At 50.1% G+C, this 14,712-nt stretch overlaps 1 protein-coding gene across 1 annotated transcript; it reads right to left on the bottom strand.

Annotated features, from left to right (window-relative positions):
- Positions 1-2,915: 2,915 nt before the first annotated feature.
- Positions 2,916-10,457, bottom strand: Bola3 (bolA family member 3). The gene is made up of 4 exons (XM_005078330.4): positions 10,324-10,457; positions 8,715-8,838; positions 7,397-7,485; positions 2,916-3,163 (listed from the first exon to the last, which is right to left on the bottom strand). The coding sequence occupies exons 1-4, from the start codon at positions 10,375-10,377 to the stop codon at positions 3,098-3,100; spliced, it is 333 nt and encodes a 110-aa protein (XP_005078387.1). The 5' UTR covers positions 10,378-10,457; the 3' UTR covers positions 2,916-3,097.
- Positions 10,458-14,712: the final 4,255 nt, after the last annotated feature.

Below are 14,712 nucleotides of genomic sequence, written 5' to 3'. Positions count from 1 at the left end.
ATAAGGCCACACCTGCTACAACAAGGCCACACCTCCTAACAGTGCCACACCCTGGTACCAAGCATTCAAACACATGAGTCCATGGGAACCATTACTCTTCAGACCACCACAGTGACAAACTGTAAACCATATAAAACTTTTGCTCCCCATGTTGTTTTGGCCAAGGTGTTTATCACACAACAGGAAAGTACTAACTACCCAGGTGTACAAGTCTACAAGCCCAGCTCTGTGAAGCCCAAGCAGGGGAGCACAAACTCAATCACAGCCTCAGAGCCCGTCTCAAGACAAAAGCTGGGGCGGAGCTCAGCAGCAGAGGGCTGGTCTTGCATGCTCACAAGCAAGGTCAACATGCAGAGAATAAGAAACTGTAGAGGGCTGTCCTGGAATGGGATGTACATAACACACGCGCATCAAGGATCCTTGTGGAAGAGGTGATGGAAAGGTTGTAAGAGCCAGAAGTGGTGGGTAGCTTCAAGGAAATGGTGTTTTCCAGACACAGGAGAACAGCTGTACACAGACCTCCATGGCAGTTGTGACAGCATGCACAAGACCTATATACTCTCAAGCCAAACAAAATCCTGGCATGGGAGAGGGGCAAGTTGGCACAAAATCCCACCACTCTGGGGAGCTTTGGCATTTGATAGAGTGTTTTCTTTAATGCCGTGGCTGCCCTCCCAAGGGTAGTAGATGAGCAACACAAACTGGACTTGATGGGAAGAAAAGGAAACACAAGGTTGGGTGGGTAGGGAAGTGAGGGTGGAGAGGGTGGGTATAGGAGGAGTTGGGGGAGGGGCAGTGAATATGAAGTTCTCAAAGAATTGATAAAATTTTATTCTAAATGTGCTACTGTTGGCCCAGAGGCTGTTTAACCATGAAGAACTGTCAGTCACCTGACCTGAAGTACTCTGCAAAAGTGAGGCCTTCAGCATCCTGGAGACCAGAAGAGGGGTCCAACCCTCACAACCAGTGGGGTGCCTCTCAGCACCTCCAGATCTGTCTAGCCCCCCCTCTCCACCTCCAGCAGTCTGTGCAGACATACCCCCTCCCTCCACCACTGCAAAACCCTGCCCTAGCCTTAAGTGTCCCCACGCCCACACCCACGCCACCGTATTCTCTGACACACACTGATCTCTGCTCTCGGGTCACTCTCACTCTTGGTTGGTACCATGAGTAGCAGCTCAGGGATGTGCCTCATGGCTCACCCGACCCCACCCCTGTAGCTTCTCATCCAGAGCTCTCAGACCCACGTAGGCCCAGTTCTGCTTCTATCCCGTGTCCTGTCACACTTCTGCAGGTCCAGATGACTTTGGCTTCAACTTGTACACCACTCACACCGATACCAATCCAGACCCCACCCCCTGGGTGTCCTCAAGCTGCCCTTGTTACAGTAAGCCCACATTAGAACCTGGCACTGGCTATGGACTAACTCACAGACTGATCTGGGCCGTTATCAACAGACAGCTTGCCCCCATGGGCAGGGGTGTGCTGGAAGAGGACCATAGCAGAGCCCTCCAGAAGCTCGGACGGTTTTTCACACTTTGGTCTAAATTCAAAAAGATAAGTGCTTATGTGCCACACACACATAACAGCTTTAGTTCAGATGCCCAAAACACCTCTAGACTTAGCTGGAAAGGTGGCTCAACTGTAAATTGCTTGTTGCCAAGCCTGAGGTCAGTCCCAGGACTCAGAACAGGCGTCACTGAGCCTGCAGTCAGTCCCCAGGACTCAGAGCAGAAGGAAAGAACCAACATGTGTAAGCTTCCCATGACCTCCATATGTGCTATTGCCAGGTGTGGTGGTACATGTCTTTGATCCCATCACTCCAGAGGCAGAGGCAGGTGGATCTCTGAGTTCAAAGCTAGCCTGGTCTACATAGTAAGCTCCAGAACAGCCAGGACTTTGTGAGAGACCCTGCCTCAAAAAAAAGGGGGGGGGGAGAGACAGAGACACAGAGAAAGAAAGAGAGAGAGAGAGAGAGAGAGAGAGAGAGAGAGAGAGAGAGAGAGGGAGGGAGGGAGGGAGGGAGGGAGGGAGGGAGGGAGGGAGGGAGGGAGAAGGGGAGAGGGGGAGAGAGGGAAGAGAGAAAGCTGTTCGGCAGGGATGGGGAGGCTGGCGGGAAGGTAGAAGCCACACCGAAAGGACTGACAGATCCTGTAGAGACCCGTATGCTTGCAGCAGGCACTGACCACACTTGTATGAATCAGTCAGAATTTAGAGCAAAGGTATGGAGTTGACCACTGAATCTGAAGAACACTGGTGAGCCTTCTTCTGGAAATACAAGATGATACAGGTCCTGGGACTGGGGGACAATCACCCTACACCATCTGCTCACCATCGTGGATCCAGACACACTGGTGACACTCACCCAGCAACCGCTAGAACTTCCACGCAGAATGCCAGACTTCATAGCCCTGGTATCCAGAATATCTAGATGCCCCAGCTTCTCAGAGTCACTCCCTCCCAGAGCCCAGGGCGAGCATGTGTGGCTGGCAAGGCTGGCTGAGAAAGCACAGCTCCTGGCAAACTCTGCCTGCCAAATGCAGAGGATGGAGGCCTTCAAACCCTGGGCTACGCATGCCATTCCTCAGCTCCTCTCCAGGGCATGAGAAACTGGGGGTTCCTTGTCATTCTTGAAGAAGTAGGGGAGGGAAAGTTCTCAGAACTTCTTTATAGAACCAAAAAATCTGGGGTTAGGCATAGAGACATGCTTTTCATCCAAACAGTAGGAAGGCAGAGGCAGACACATCTGTTGTTCAAGCTAGCCTGGTCTAAATAGTTCCAGGCTAGCCTGAGCTACACAATGAGACCTTATCTCAAAAAACAAAAACAACCAAAGCCCAGTCTTGATTCTGTGTGCCGTAGCAGGAAGAACTGTGCAGAGATGACCAGTGTGAACAAGGGCACTGCTTCTGTTGTGAATGGTGGGTATCTGTGGTCTTTAATTAACTCTAAGTAGATAACATAGCTCCTATATTATAATACATAAATGTCTATGAACAAAATAGATATATTTTTTGGCAGGGATTTTTCTGGAAGATTGCTGTGGCGAAGTACACTCAAGGTTTCAAGCATCAGCAGTCACATAGCCGGGGTGCCGTCAGGACTTGGGGACAGAGGTAAATATCCGAAGGCCGTGCATACCCTTGATCTCCTCTTTCAGTGCCTGAGGAAGAGATGGCACAGTCAGTTCTCATGTCTTTACACTGGTTATGGGGTGTTCTACACGGCTCTGTCTGAAGGATACCTTGCACATGTTTTGTTTAAGCAACTTTCCCTTCAAAATAGGTTTTGCCCATGTCTGTGTGCTGTGTGTATGTGTGCATGTTTGCATGTGTGCGGATGCACGTGTGCATTTGTGCACGTGTGTGTCCATGCATTTGGAGGTCTGAGGTTGACACTGGGTATCTTCCTTGACCGCTCTCCGATTTATGTTCAGGTGGCTCACTGAACCTGGAGCCTACTGTTTTGGCCAGTCATCTAGACAGCTTACTCCAGGGATTCCCCGTTCTGCTTTCCAGGCACTGAGACCACGCAGGACTGATGTCAACGCTGAGTGTGGTCCCAGAGGTCTGTAACGCCAGCATCTGGTTTCATGTGGGTTCTGGGAATCCTAACTCAGGTCCTCACACTTGCACACAGCACTTTGCCCTCTAAGCCTCTTCCCAGACCCCTTGTAATTTTCACTGGCTTGAGGCAGGGGCTCACTATATAGCGCTGACTGGCCTGGAACTTGCTGTTGTAGACCAGAGTCCTCCAATTCAGAGTTGGGATTAGAGGTGTGCACCACCACACCCAACTCCTTTAACAGTTGTGTTTAGTCCATAATATTTAGGTTTATAGCCAGGTGCTGGTGGCACATGGCTTTTATCCCAGCACTGGGGAAGCAGAGGCAGGTGGATCTCTGGGAGTTCAAGGCCAGCCTGGTCAACAAAACATGTGCCATGACAGCCAAGGCTACACAGAAAAGCCCTGCCTGAAGAAAGCAACAACAAACCCATCTATGCTTGCTGTGGTGCTACACACCTATAGCCCACCACTGGGGTAAGGCAGGGTGGTAACCTGAGCTCAGGAGTTCAAGTCTAGCCCAGCAATATAGGAAGACCCTGAACCTGTGCTCTCTGTCTCTGTCTCTGTCTGTCTGTCTGTCTCTCTCTCACCTACAGCATACACACAGACGTCTACCTGGGTTGTGGAGTTAAAACAACATTGAGTACCTCTGGCCCAGAGTCAGCAAGGGAGTAAATAGGTCAGGGTATGGGCCCAGACGTTCTGTAGTCCTGGCCACAGCTGGTTTCAGTCATATTCTTAACTGGTCCTACCAAGGCCAACTCTATAGTCAATGGAAGCCTCAACTCTGCAAACAGAAAGGGCCCTTAAAAAGCCTCATCTCTACAACTAGGAGTCAAGACCGTGCTGGAGAATCCTACAGAAACAGCTGTGACCTGACCTAGTGAGAGCACAGGGACCCCAGTTTTAAAGCTGGGGAACCAGCACTGAACGGAACAAGCCCTCTGAATGTGAGTGCCAGCTAGGAGACCTGGGCCCTCTATGGGACCTCTAACAGTGGAACCAGTATTTATTCCTAGTACACAAATGGACTTAGGGATCCCATTCCCTATGGAAGGATACTATTTCAGCCCAGATACACGGAGGAGGGCCTAGGCCCTCCCCCAAGTGATGTGACAAACTTTGATTCCCCCATGGAAGGCCTCACTATCCTTGGGAAGCGGGTAGGAGGTGGGTTGGGGAAGATTGGTAGGGGGCAGGGGAGGATGGGAGCGAGAGGAAACAGGGTGGGGGAACCGATATGTAAAATGATTGTTTCTAAATAAAAAAAAAAAAAATGTTATAAAAAAAGCCTCATCTCCCAGTCAGGTCCCTTCCCTCTGCTTGCTGCAGGCCCAGGATGCCCTCTAGTGGCTATTTCTGTCTCTGCATCTGGGCTATTGCCAGCTAGGGGGGAGCCGGGCACACCTTCAGTTTTGTGGTGTGCACACTTCCTGTTCCCAACACCTCCCTGATCCCCCAAGGCTCCTCATCCCACATCAGTGTCACATGCTACCTGTTACAGTCACAGAGGAGTCACTGACAAAATTACTGAGGTACCTGATTAAAGTACCCTAAGTGTGGGAGTGGGCGCCGGAGGGTCAGTCATGGAGCTGCAGACAATGTACTAAGTTCAATCCCTAGTGCTTAACAAATAAAAGAAGGCCAAGGTTGTCCTCCGTCACTTAGTGAGTTCAAGGCTACCCTGGACTACGAGTCACTGCCTCAAAAAAAAAAAAATCAGGCAGTGGTGGCATACGCCTTTAATCTTGGCACTCAGGGGCCAGGCTGGTCTACACATGGAGTTCCAAGACAGCCAGGGCTACAGAAAACAATAAACAAAAAACCCCAGAGTATCATGGGTAAGAAGATGCAGCTTGAAAGCCAGTCATTGTGGTGCACGCCTTTACTCCCAGCACTTGGGAAGCAGAGGCAGGCAGATCTCTTGTGAGTTTGAGGCCAGCCTGGGCTACATTGTGAGCTCCAGGACAGCCAAGGCTGTACAGAGAAACCCTGTCTTGAAAAAAAGAAAAGCTGCAGCTGGGATGAGCACGATTGGGCATGGCTGGGCACAGTGTTCCATTAGGTATTGGGGACACCAAGGGAAAAGCAAAGGACAACAATGAAGAATAGAGCTACAAAAAGACCTCAAGGCCAGCAACAACGGCACTGCAAGCGCCTGGGCCGTGATTCACCAGGTAAGAGGACTTGCTAAGCAAGCCTGACAATTTGAATATGAACCCAGAGCCTATGTAAAAAGGCCAGATGTGGCACACATCTGTAGCCCTGGCATTCCTACAGTGAGGGGAAGACAGGAGAATTGCCTGGAGATTAGCCTAGAGCACACAGTACATTTAAGGAGGGCCTACTATGTGTTCTCAGCCTGTGTGGACACAGGGAGGTTGAATGACCTACTTGGGATCACGACTAAAAAAGCAGGCCAAGGGATGCATATAGGTTAATGGCATCCAGGAATCCAGTCACACCAGGCAGCATATGATAGATAGATAGATAGATAGATAGATAGATAGATAGATAGATAGATAGACAGACAGATAAATCTTAAAAAGAAAAGAAAAAGTGGAGGGTCTTTGGGGCCCAGCCAGGAGGATGGGAAGCAGCTTTAGAGTCAGGTGCAGAAGGGAACCTAGACCAGAGGTTCATTTAGGGTCAGGGTCTGGATGAAGACCAACAGGCAACAGCCTGCTGTGCGGATGATGGCAGAGTGGGCAGGGAAGCCCCTCTGACAACTGCAAAGGATGTGTAAACTCCAGACAAAGGGGTTTACGGCCAGACTCTGGTTTTCAGAAACTAACCCAGCTGATAGTACACAAGACCTCTGAGAGTGACACCAAACACAGTTGTCCAGAGGGGTGACTTCTGGGACAGAGGCCCGAAGTAAAGGCTGGTGCAGGTTCCAATTGAGGAACACATACCAAATCTCCAAAAACGTGTCTCAAGCACGGTCTGTGCTTACAGATATGTCAGTGTGCAACAGCAGAAAACACTGAGTGGGCCAGGCACAATGGAGCACGTCTATAACCCTGTTCAGGAGGCGGTGGCTAGACAGCATGAGTCCAGACAAGGCATCAGATGGACACCTGTCTTAAAATCCCTCACAAGGGTTGAGGATACAGGGTTTGGCAGAGCACTTGCCCAGCATACACAAAGTTCTGGGTTCCACCCTCAGCACCTCATAAACTAGGTGTGGTGGTGCACACCTAGAAACCCAGCATCATGGAGGTGGAGGCAGGAAGATCGGAAGTTCAAAGTCACCCTCGGCTGTAGTGTAAGTTTGAGACCAGCCTGGACTACATACATGAGAAGGAGTCCTTTAAAAGTACCCAGATGAGTCTGGGATGCAGCTCAGTAGGTAGAGCTCTCACCAAGTGTGCCTGAGTTTGGTACCCAGACTTCATAAGCCAGGTGTGGTGGTACACACCCCCAGCACTTGGGAGGCAGAGGCAGGAGAATCAGAAATGCAAGACCATCCTCACCTACATAATGAGTTTGGGGCTGGCCTGGGCTTCACGAGACCCTCTTTAACAAAAACCTAACTCTCTTTAACCCAAACTCTCTTTAACAAAAACCCAAACCAAAGAAACAGTAAAAGTTGGAAGATAACTATTGGGTGGCTTATTTTCAATTTTTAATGAATTTACATTTGTTTAAAATCTCAACCTAGTAAGTCTTTGATTATGTATTTCAGGGTCTCAAGTCCTGGCCTCCTGACCATATTCTAAAGGCTGCCTTGCTCTTTCCTGGGACTGACAGTGATGGCCACCATGCCCTCTGCCGTGCCCTCAGATGCTGAAAGCCAGAGGGAAAAGGACCGTCAGCAGCCACTGACCTGATTGACCATCTGGTGCTGCTGGACAGTCCTCTTCTCTTTAAATTCTTCTGATTCAATTTTAATCTCGTACATCGCCCCACAGCCTCCTGAAACAGTCAAGGGCATTTCCGTTACAACAGATGGTCGCAGACTCGCACTCCTCAAGTACCAGACAGTCCCAGGAAAGGAATGTCCTGCCGGCATTCTGCTAACAGGCGTAGGTAAGAGCAGTTTCCGACCTGACTATTAACTCCTGGCAGGCAGCCTTGACCCACATGTACTCTTGTGTTTGCAAGGCCTCTCTGCTACCCACAACTGAGTGTGGCAGGAAAGAGGAGACCCAAGGCCTGGGAGGCACTGGGAGGTAGAAGATTCTCTCTTAGCCACGGGAGATGGTGGGAAGGTCAATTTCAATATTTCACCTTCCACAGACCCGTTAAAAATTACAAAAATAGCCTAATGTTTCACCCAAACATATGTGGAGTCCTGCCAACAAGGGTTGATAGTGATTGTCGACTCGACAGCATCGAGTATCACTTAGCTGGGCCTTTGTACATAGTAGGCAAGTGTTCTACCAACTGGGCTACATCCCCAGCCCAACGAAAGCTATTTCTGAATGTTCTCACGACCCATGCAAGGGTGCTTTCTGGGCCATCGGGGAGGCCTCCTTGCAGTGGACGTGCGGGGCTGGTTCTTATCTGGCTACCTGCACCTGTGTCCCTCTCTGGGTGTGTCTAGATAAGGCCCAGTCTTCCCTCTGCTTCTGGTGCAGAAGTTACTCCTCCAGCCCAGTCCTGACAAACAGCCAGGCATTTGGAGGTGTAGCGGTGGCCTTAGAAGAACACGGCCAGCCTGGGCTTAGAGAGTCTGCCCTGGGTCCTGATTCTGCCTCTGGCTGTCCTGTTTCCTGCAGCTGTTTCGGGCTTGACTCTTGGATACAGTCGAGTAGTTGACCAAACCTACCTTGGGCCCATTCTGGTTCTGCCATTGTGGAGAGTCAGAAGAATTGGGGTGGGTGAGTTACAAGGTCCATCTCAAAACTGGGAGACTATTACCTGAGCTCTTGGTGCCTCTACAGGGGCAGGCTTGCTCATCAGCAAGCGGGACCTCATGTGAGCAGGCCCCGTCTGGTAACCCAACGTTCTCTCAGCCTGGCCCTTGTCTTCGTGGTTTCCCCCATTCTAAGTCCCCATCTCCAACTGGCCCAAAGCACACATGGCAGAAGCCACAATGGCAAGTCCCCTCCTCCCGGCCTTTTGACTTTAGTCTCTCCCCAGGCAAAAACTCTTTGAAAACTTTAGCAAAGCCCCACGGAGTAGATGGGAGGAAGCCTCACCTGAGATGTCCGTGACTTTGATAGCTGTGGCTCTCGGAAACTTCTCTTTGAGAACCTGGGTCACTTTGAGCTCCCCCTCAGTCTGGGAGGCAAACATCCGATGTACACAGTGTAGCAGAGGAAGCTGTGACAACAAAGAGGGGGTCCATGGAAACTGAGGTGGTTTCTGCTGGAGTGGGGGCAGGCCAAGTGTTGGGGTCGGTGAGTGCGGGTGCTGAAGGTGCCATCCAGGCATTCCTTAGTCTCACCTGAAGGTCCAGAGCAGGGTGCTAGTCTAGACGTTCAGGGTTGCACCCTGGGTCTCTGAGCTATGTTCGTGTGTGCATGTGCATTGGGGGTCAGAGGACAAGCACATCGGTCATTCTCAGGGACACCACCTTGCTTTTTGAGACACAGTAGCTCACTGGCTTGGAGCTCATCAAGTGGGCTAGGCTGGCAGGCAAGTCCCCAGCAGTGGGATTACAAGTATATTTAAGAGTGTGTGCACATGAATGCAGTGCCTTCAGAAGTCAGATGAGGGTATCAGATCCCTGGGGCTGGGGTTCCAGGCAGTTGTGAGTTGATTGACATGAAGGCTGGAAACTGAATTGGGGTCCTCTGCAAAAGCAGTGAACACTCTTACCCACCATTCCACATGGGCCCTGGGGACCGAACTCAAATCATCCTTGGGAGCACTTTACCAACCGAGCCTTCTCCCCAGCTCTCATTGGCTGGTCTTAAAAGGCCAAGATGGAGTCTGTGCCTCTACAGCAGCATCCCAGGGCTGACCCTAAGGCAGGCCCTCTGAAGCAATGAGTGTACAGATGAGAGCCATGGCCGCTGGACACAGGCCTAGGGGATGACTGAACTGCAGGCTGGACGAAAGGTCTGGAGTTAGATGGTCTGCGTGAGGCTGTGAGGCTGCAAGGTTTCGGGGGTGGAGTGCTCCTCAGACAGAAGCATAGGTGGCATAACCCGATGACAGGCACAGTGGCTAGCACTGCAGAATCCTCACAGGAGCCTGTCACCTTAGCACACTGTCCTGTCAACAGCCTGACTAAATCCCAGATGACCTGCATGGGAGGCAGACTCAAGACCAGCAGGCAAGTGAGGATAAAGAGATAGGTGAGGTAAAGCTTAAGGGAGTGTGAAAAGAGGAGAACGGCCAGGCAGTGTGGCTTATGACTTTATTCTGAGGGTTAGGAGGAATGTCACAAGTTCTAGGCTAGCCAGGGCGATAATGTGAGACACTGTCTCAAAAACTAACAGGAGAGCTCGCTGTATGCTGGGCTCCCACTCCAGGCTGCAGGCTATGGAGGGTCAAGGTCAGAGGCCTGCTCTATGTGCAACTGCAGGGCCCAGCAACCAAGGCCTGGACTACAGGGTTACAGCACCTGTTTTCCACTATGGCAGGCAGGGTTTCTTTCCCAGGTTCGCTGTACTGTGACGGTTTACGGGAAGGAATGTCCCATTCACCTGAGCCCGGTACCCACCGGCACTCCCAGTGCGACTCAGAGAGGTCAGGAGAGAATGAATGAGCAGGGAAGGACCCCGGCCTTGCCCCACGTCCCCAGCCAGACAAGTGCCACCCGAGCTCCCCCGCAGCTCCGCCCGAGCCCCGCCGCCTCACCCCGTGGCTCCCGCGGAGCAGAGGCACAGTGGACGCCGGGCCCCATGCCGCCATGCCCCGCGACGCAGCCCGCAGCCTGAGGTCACAGTGCAGCCGGAAAGACACCGGCACTCTGTCCTGAGCCGCCGCCCTGGGAGAGCCCGCCCCCTGCCGCCCGGAGGCCGCGCCCGCCCGGCGGTCGCCACCCAGAACCAGCCGCACCTGCAGGCCCGGGCACACTCTCCATCCCTCCATGCCGCCTTCCACTACAGGGTCCCAGACCCGCTCCCAGTCACCTACCTCGGCAGCCAGATCCCCGGGTGCACGGGACAGTCCTCCTTCCTGACAAGCCAGTCAGTGCTCTCGGGAACTGACTTCTTTCCAGAAAGAAGTTTCCGTGAAATTCTCAAGCAACGGGTGTCTTAGGTTAGGGTTTTAGAAAGAGCGTTCTGGCTCTTCCTCAGAAGAGCGGACCTTGTAAAGAGGCTGAAATTGGAGAAGACAGACTGATGCAGAGGCCATATGAGCGATGGACTAAACCAGGGGCAGGAGGAGAGGGGATGAGGTATGACGAGGGGATAAGGTGTGTTAGAATGGAAGACAGAAATTTGTTTTGGATTTCCCCAAATTCCAGGAGCCACAACCTAGGATGGAACCTGTAATCCCAGGACTGTTCTGTGTTCAAAGTCAGTCAGGACTAAGTAGTGCATTCCAGGCCAGTTTGGGCTAGAGAGACTAGTCTCAAAACCAAGTGGGATGGGAGTGTGTTGGTTCATGCATTGAATCCCAGCACTGGAGACACAGGCAGGCAGATCTCTTTAGTTCAAGGTCATTCTCGTCTACATATCCAGTGTGAGGCCTGCCAGGGCTACACAGTGAGACTCCGGCTCAAAACAAAACACCAGAATAGGTAGGATTAGAAGCACACACCATAGCCGGGCGTTGGTGGCGCACGCCTTTAATCGAAGCACTCAGGAGGCAGAGACAGATTGATCTCTGTGAGTTTGAGACCAGCCTGGCCTATATAGCAAGTTCCACGACAGTTAGGACTACATAAAGAGACCCTCTCTCAACACAAAACAAAACAAAACTTAAGTGTTGAGTGACTCCTGTATTCTAGCCCTCGGAGCAGGGACTGGCTAACTAGATGGTGACTGGTTTAAGACAGACCAAATGATCTATAAATCAGACACTGAGAAATGGTCCTTGGATTTGGCTGGAACTAAAGAAATTATTTTCCAATGTATTGCTATACTCGTACAAAGCCTGGCACTGCAGGCAAACAGTTTTGTGATCATCTCTCCCTCCCTCCCCCTCTCTCTTTAGTTACTGTTGGAAGCCAGTGCAGACAAGTTTGCCACTTGAAGCTTAGTGCCCTAGGGAAGGTCACAGACTACCTCTGTCATTTACATTGGTGCTTTTGCTTGTCAATCCTGTCCCACAGATCACTCACAAACTGAGACTGAGAACTGCTGGCGCTCCACTGGGTACCCCTTACCTTCAGTTTCCAAGAGGCTGCCCAAAGTGTTTTAGAGAAAAATGTCTCAAATCCTTCACACTCCCAGCACACAAAGGAAACAGTTTTCATATGGCTTCCCCTTACCTTCCTATCCAGCTGGAATCCTAACTACAGGACGTGATACCAGAATTGTCCTGCCGATTCTGCCAGGCATCTGGTCACACGATTTGTCTTTTTTGAGGCTCACCTCCAACCAAACCAGTTTCCTTACAACTTGAGCTTTCTATTTTATGTGTCTGGATGTTTTGCCTGCATGTATGTCTGCACATGTACATCCAGCGTCCAAGGCCAGAAGAAAGTGTCAGATCCCCTGAACTAGAGTTACAGATGGGTGTGGACCCCACGTGGGTGCTGGAATCAAGCCCTGGCCCTCTTCAACAACGGCCAGGGCTCTTAACCAGGAGCCACCTTTCCAGCCCTTTTGTTTTTTAAAGCATCTTTGGCCCAGAAAATGGCTGATCCTTTCTGATCTTGAGGTTCTTTCACCTTTGTTTACTTTGGGCCATAGTCACTGTTTTGTTTATTGTTGAGACAGGGTCTCCTATAGCCCATGCTGGCCTCGAATTCATTATGTAGCTGAAGATGGCCTTAGATTTCTGACTCTCTTGTTCTCGGGTAACAAGCCTGTACCACCTCACCACCGGGACTCCTCAGTTAGAGTCTCTTGGGATGCAGCACTGAGGTTTTTGGTTTTGGTTTGGTTTTGGTTTTTTGAAACAGGGTTTCTCTGTATTTATTGCTTTGGAGCCTGTCCTTGAACTCGCTCTGTAGACCAGGCTGGCTCCGAACTCACAGAGATCCGCCTGCCTCTGCCTCCAGAGTGCTGAAATTAAAGGCATGGGCCACCAACGCCGGGCTCGTTCTGAGACATCTTTACTAGCAGTCATTTTATAGAGCCCCCTAGCACCCCGAGTGTCAGTTCTTAAAAATTCAATCCTACAGCTGGGTGTGGTGTTGCACATCTTTAATCCCAGTGAATCTGAGTTCAAGGCCTGCCTGGTCTACAGAGGGAGTTCCAGAACAGCCAGAGCTACACAGAGAACCCTTTCTTGGGGACTAGGGATTGGGGGCGAGCGGGCGGGGAATTCAATCCAAGCAGCTGTGCATCAGCTCCCTGACCTTGTGAACATCTGTGGAAAAGACTGAAAATTTCCTGGCATGCCATCTCCTGCCTCCCCAGACTGCCCCAAGTACTAAACTTTCCCTGAGTAAAGAGCCCTGCAGTGTCCTCCCAAGCCCTTCAACGTCAAAGCAGAGTTATATGACCTGGGCATCTGCCAACCAAGGGGCATTCAGGTTGCCTTTGACTGGAAAGCCTTGACACTGGACCAAGGTAAAGGATGTATGGCTTGTAGTTTCTGGTTATGTTTCAAAGCCTAACTCAGACCTTCCTAACTCTTGTCTGGGTTATTTCTACTCTTCTAAAGTTTCAAATAGCTTTCAAAGACTTAGCCATTAGATACTCCGACACACATTTTGGTGATCACTTAAAAAAATTTCTTAGGCTATACGTAATTTTCATTTTAAAATTATCATTAAATTCATCTATGTGGGAGCATGTACATGCCACAGTGCACATGAGGTGATAAAAGAACTGATTTCTGGAGTTGGTTCTCTTCATCCACTATGAGGGTTCCAGACATGAAGTCATACTGTCAGGCTTGGCAGCAAACACCTCGACCTACTGGGCTATCTTTATGGCCTTTGTGATCACTTTCAGGTCTACTGAAACAAAACAAAAACGAGACAGGCACAGAGCACTTGGGAAGCCACAGTACAGGACTTCAAGTCTGAAGTTAATCGGTGCTGCAAAGCAAGACCATGCCAATAGATGTACAATGCTGACTGACAGTTTGCCTATATCTTATGAGTATTAAGCACGTTTGATCACTTAGCAAGTTTCCAACTCTACTCAAAAAGCCCCAAACCACAGTAGCACTGCTCTTCAAAAGACCTAAAATGTGCCTGTAGTGGCTATTCTTGGTTGCCCACTTGACTACACATGGAATTAACTAAAACCCAATCAACCAAGTACACCTGTGAAGGATTTTTTTCTCAATTAAGTCATCTGCAGTGGGAAGACCCACTTTTAGTCCAAATCTTTTGAGGTGGGAAGGTCCGCCTTTAATCTGGGTCACACCTTTTGTTGGCAGTCTGTATACAGGACACGGAAGACGTCTTGCTCTTGATGGCAAGTCCATTCCTTCACTGGCACTGGAGCCTACTTTGAGATACTGGTGTATACTGAAGACCAGTTGAGACATCTAGCCTTGTGGGATGAACAACTACTGAATTCTTAGGTCTTCCATTGGCACAGACATTGTTGGACTAGCTGGACCACAGCCTGTTAAGTCATTTTAATAATCCCATGTATATTCACTCTACCAATTCTGTTCCTCTAAAGCAGCGGTTCTCAACCTTCCTAATGCCGACCCTTTAATACAATTCTCGTGTTGTAGTGAGCCCCAACTATGGTTTATTTTTGTTGCTACTCAGTAACTGCAATTTTGCTGATATTGAACGTAATGTAAACATCTGTGTTTTTCAATGGGTTGTTGGACCTCCAAAGAGGTTGTGACCCACAGGTTGAAAACCCCTATTCTAAAGTACCCTCCTGATTAATATAATGAGCTTGTTGGCAATTCTCCCACAAGTGGCTGTTTGGACTGGGGAGGGTTTTCAGAATATAGGAGTATTTGACTTCAAGATTAAGAAAATTAGTGAACCCAGCAGGTTCCATCCCATTTCCCAGGAACGTACATAAGATCTGGAGTCCCATAAGTATCCCAGGATGGAGACTGTTCATTTCTGTCTGGGGTGGATCTGCAATAGTCAGAGGGATTTGTTCTTTGGAATAAGGTTCTGGTATTATATTGGTTTCATTTAGGAAC

This window comes from Mesocricetus auratus, unplaced genomic scaffold, assembly GCF_017639785.1.
Source record: "Mesocricetus auratus isolate SY011 unplaced genomic scaffold, BCM_Maur_2.0 Super-Scaffold_100676, whole genome shotgun sequence".
Lineage (NCBI taxonomy): Eukaryota > Metazoa > Chordata > Mammalia > Rodentia > Cricetidae > Mesocricetus > Mesocricetus auratus.
This window is presented reverse-complemented; position numbering and strand designations above follow the sequence as displayed.

Excerpts from the sequence above, each read along its gene's own strand:
- Bola3 (XM_005078330.4), bottom strand. The coding sequence starts at position 10,377 with ATGGCGGCATGGGGCCCGGCGTCCACTGTGCCTCTGCTCCGCGGGAGC. Across the intron at positions 8,839-10,323 it reads TGCTCCGCGGGAGCCACGGG|CTTCCTCTGCTACACTGTGT; the intron begins GTGAGGCGGCGG and ends TTGTTGTCACAG. Across the intron at positions 7,486-8,714 it reads CAAAGTCACGGACATCTCAG|GAGGCTGTGGGGCGATGTAC; the intron begins GTGAGGCTTCCT and ends TGACTGTTTCAG.